The sequence below is a fragment of the Argentina silus genome, assembly GCF_951799395.1.
Source record: "Argentina silus genome assembly, chromosome: 19".
NCBI lineage: Eukaryota > Metazoa > Chordata > Actinopteri > Argentiniformes > Argentinidae > Argentina > Argentina silus.
Window position 1 is genome coordinate 9,746,494 of NC_139673.1, and position 4,453 is coordinate 9,750,946.

At 40.4% G+C, this 4,453-nt stretch overlaps 1 protein-coding gene across 1 annotated transcript; it reads right to left on the reverse strand.

Moving 5' to 3' along the window:
* Positions 1 to 15: 15 nt before the first annotated feature.
* Positions 16 to 3,442, reverse strand: tex9 (testis expressed 9). The gene is made up of 12 exons (XM_083691336.1): positions 3,412 to 3,442; positions 2,927 to 3,051; positions 2,721 to 2,784; positions 2,513 to 2,589; positions 2,372 to 2,417; positions 2,203 to 2,276; positions 1,948 to 2,111; positions 1,768 to 1,850; positions 1,355 to 1,528; positions 565 to 699; positions 274 to 408; positions 16 to 170 (listed from the first exon to the last, which is right to left on the reverse strand). The coding sequence occupies exons 1-12, from the start codon at positions 3,424 to 3,426 to the stop codon at positions 93 to 95; spliced, it is 1,170 nt and encodes a 389-aa protein (XP_083547462.1). The 5' UTR covers positions 3,427 to 3,442; the 3' UTR covers positions 16 to 92.
* Between the last annotated feature and the right edge of the window lie 1,011 nt (positions 3,443 to 4,453).

The following is a 4,453-nucleotide window of genomic DNA, read 5'->3' on the forward strand; positions in this document are numbered from 1 at the left end:
GGCACAGTCTAGCATGCCACAGAATCAATGCTATAGCTAAGAAACAATAAGAACAGTACAGGGTTGCAGGACATGAATATTCACGTTCTGCTCTATGATTTGCCCCAGTCCAGAGCTTTCATGAATTCCTCTTCTGTAAATGACAACATCTTGGCAGCTTCAAAATGCATCTGCTCAGACAGGAGAGAGACAGATCAGTTTCTGAAAGAAAAGATATCTGTAATAATGATACTGCCTTGTAATGATTATTCGTATGTGAATGTGGATACTTACCTTTTGTCTTTTCAGTATATCTATCAGTTTGAGCTGTTTCTTAAATCCAACCAGAAGTTCTGCTTTTTGCTTTTCCAGCCTCTTGTTTTCAGCTTGTAAGGTTTCAATTTTTGTATGCTCCTGACTGGCGGTGTCCTACAGAGAAGATAAAGGATGAACTAGGCTAAATGACAGAAACTAAATCTTTAATACAAAACTGAAACAATTGCGGTAATATTGTTTAAGTTTGAGTGAAGTGAGGACACAGAAAGCCTCTGTTGACATGATGGTTTGATGGGTGGTTTCATTTACCTTGCTCGTCTGCTTGATCTTGTTCAGTTGTGTCTTTGACCTCTCCATTTCCTCCAAAGCTCTGTTCAGTCTTACTTCTACGGCGCTATGCTTGCTTGCGGCCTGTTTTTGTGCTCTCTTGAAGCCTTCGGTTTCCTATGTCACACAAAGAGAGGAACAAAGTGAGGTAAGATGGTTTTACCACCTTACCAATGGTAATACTGGTATGATAGCCTCTATAATCAGGCATCATTGTTACTTTTTGGTAACTGGTAGTTATGACCCTATCTTGGGGATTTAAAATATGTGACAATGCAATCGGTAACTATCAACCATTCATCCTTTCTTTGGAGAGTGTTTTGGGATTGGAAATGTCTCTTTTATGAGCCCCACTTAGAAATATTATATAACTACATTTGATCCCACCCCTGGTAAAGGCAAGGACCCAGTCGCTGGGGGATTTCTCTGAATTCCAAAGATATCTGTCACACAAGCCAGAGCTCTGTGCTATCACCAGCTGCAGAAGAGGTTCACCTTACAGAGCCAGGCTAATCATGTTAATGGGGCCATGCCTGGCATTCCCCTGCTGAGGGCTTGATTTCAGCCTTTATTAACAACCTTGTCTAAGCTATGGAATGCTCCTCGTTCAGAAATAAGACATTAACAGATGTCACTCATGTGCTCCACGTACGTACATCATCATCATTTAGGTTACTCACGATCAACAGGAACTTGACAATGGAGTCTCACAATCAGATAGACCCAACCAGTGTTTGGTGTCAATTTTGTCTTTTTTATCCTTGACACCTACCTTCTGTAGAGCAGTTACTTGCTGTTGGAGCCCGTCACATTTCTTATTCGACTCTTCTGCTAAAGCTCTGTGCTTCTCTATCTGGGTTTGCTGAATGTTGGTGGTCTTCTGTAGTCTGACTCGATCCTCTTCCACCTCCTTTATTTTAGTGCTCAGACTAGAGTTTTCATCATCCTAAAGCAACAGAAACATAATCTTCAATTGTTTATATTTTCATCCTCACCTTTTTTTTTTTTTTTAAGGCATTTCTGCTTTTATTGGGATAGAGATAGTAGAGATTGACAGGAAGGATGGGTGAGAGAAAGGAGGGATGACATGCAGGATATGTCAATGGCCGGAATCGAACCAGGGACCTTGCGATGATATGGTATGCGCCTTAGTATGCTACGCCACTGAGCGCCCCCCATCCTCACCTTCTTGCTACCCTCATATGATAACCGATTTAATTCTTCTTGCATCACACGTAGTTTTGCCTTGAGAAACCGTATCTGTGCATCTACAATACATAGAACCGAACAACAGAAAAAAATCAATTTCACAAATATGACAAGGGGCAACAATATGTCTGATGCCAAGCAAAAATCTAAATTCACCTGATCCCATCTCCTCCCCAACACTGGGCATGACATCATTCACAAGATCATGAGCATCCCCATCATCCAGCTTCCCCTCAATGTTACAGATTGTTTTGGCCAAAGAAAAATCCATAAAGTCTTCAAGAACAGCAACATCATCAACAGCAGATACTTTGGCTGTTCTGAAATAAAACAAGAAACATTATTTTTATTTTTTTTTTATCCCCCCCCAAATTTGTTTTACTATCAATGAAACAAATCAAAAAAACTTACGATGCCTTTCTTTGGTTTCCAGGAGGCCTGTTCTGTGACACAGATTTAATTGTGACCCGTTTCTTTGTCACTACCTGAACAATAAAAAAATGGTTTTGAATCATATAATTGATTATATTACTTAATGAATACATGGCCTACTGATTATCTACGATAAACTGTACTGTACCTTTGCAGTGGGCTGCTTCACTGAAGGTTCCAGCAGGTTTACATTCCTATACAGACAAATTGGCATTATATGCTGTTCTAATTCATATTTGTATCCAGTCTGCAACGCAATATGATATATTCTATTAGGTAATTTCATTACCTGAAGTCATCTTCATCTTCAATGTCAACATCAAAGTGAGAAGAGATTGGCTTCGACAAGACATCATTCTGTTCTCTCTGAGGCAATCGTGAAACATAGTTATACGATGACAAAAACGTATAATACAACAAAAAGTGATGATGTGTCAAAAGGAATTATTGTTTTATACTGTTATGCAGTGTATCAACACATGAAGTTAATAACTTACCATAACCTGTTCTGCTTGTCTTACTAGTTCAGCAGTTTTTGCTTCCAGCTCTGCATTTAGACGTCTACAATGGGAGAAAACAATGTTAAAGGGATATTACACTCACAAATCTAAGTTTGTCAGATGCTTTCAGACCAGACATTGTAATAGGCATCAGAATTGACTTGTTTCATCATTCTAGTCAAGGAAAGCAAGTAGTGACTTACTTGTATTCCTCCTCTTTAGCAAGAAAGTCTATTGGAGGTGGTTTCTTTGAGGGGACAGAGGCAGGACGTCTCACTGATCTTCCTCCTTGAGACTTGTCTGCCCTGGTCGACAGAGGTCTCTTGGGCTGGAGAAGAAACAAATGCAGGGGTTGTATTATGTGATTAGATAGCTAGCTAACTAGCTATGCTATGGTAACTGTCTGACTTTCAGCTTTTAGCCAGCAAGATATCAGAGTGCAATTAACGAGCTAATAATAGAAAAATCATCTCTGACTCTAAAGCTGGCTAGAAGCAGTTTGGCCATTTTGCTAACAAGCATGAGTAAGCTAGCTAGTAGCTACTTCATACTACTACTACAAACGATATCAGACATATAAACTCAGTACTTAAGTTACTAATGCAGTTTTTGTATTCAACGTGGAAATGGGAATCCCCCAAAAAATTGATCATCTAATCAATGCGTATATTAATAAAAGTTGACATACCTCCTGAATTGTCATATTTCTGGTTTCAGCCATATTTGTTGTGCTGGAAGGCGGGCGGCGTCGCGTTGCGTAGCAACCGGCTGGTGTTGCTTTTACTGTTGGCCATGTTGGTCAAGACAGAAGAGGCTCTTAGAGTCTTTATCAAAATAATGATTTAACCACAACCTCGATCACAACATTTACACTATCAACCCCTCGATTAAGGACAAATAGCTAAGACTCATACAACTTTTGCACTAAATGCCTTTTAGTGTTCACCCTCTAAACCTTTTTGCGTACAGTGATGAGCCACAGATCTGACTGATTGACATGCATGGAAAGGCGAGAGTACAGAAAACACCACATAGATATTGATATGGGCCAATTTTTGCTCTGAAGTGTAATGACACTGAAATGTCTCAATTCATTTATAGCAGTCTATATATATTGGATGCTGGTTCCTTCCTTCCTCATCTTTTGGACACAGGTTTGGGTGTGTCCTCTGTGGCTCAGTTGGTAGAGCATGGCGCTAACAACGCTTAGGTTGTGGGTTTGATTCCTGCTGGGACCTTATATACTGTAATGTAAGTCGCTTCGGATAAAAGCGTCAGCTAAATGGCATATATATGTCTGAACATCGAAGTCCACGGCATAGGAAATGATTCAGGGCCGCATGAATGACTTCTCTGATCTGTGCAGAAGGATATGCATGTTTAGGATCTATTGATGTCCAACTGTTTTAAATTCGAGGTGCCCTTTTTAAAAAATATTTATTCAGAATAGTTCAGTCAGTGAATATGAATCAGTGAGCAGCAGCAGGTTGAGAGACCGACGCGACCCCCGTGAAAAACAGGTTGTACTACAGCCATGTGCGCCTGCGCACAGCCCCTGTCTGACAGCAGCAGCAGGAGTAGCAGCATCACAACCACACCACTATCACCACTAGTGTTCGCACACGCACAGGTCGCTTCCAAGGCTGCGACGGAATCCTGAAGCGTGGATTTTTCTATACCTATGTACTTGTTTTTTTTTCTATTTACATGCATGTGCATAGTGTCCGAAA

Coding starts and splice junctions, on each gene's coding strand:
- tex9 (XM_083691336.1), bottom strand. Junction 2,277..2,371: donor TGAAGCAGCCCACTGCAAAG/GTACAGTACAGT, acceptor TTTATTGTTCAG/GTAGTGACAAAGAAACGGGT. Junction 171..273: donor ATATACTGAAAAGACAAAAG/GTAAGTATCCAC, acceptor CTGTCTGAGCAG/ATGCATTTTGAAGCTGCCAA.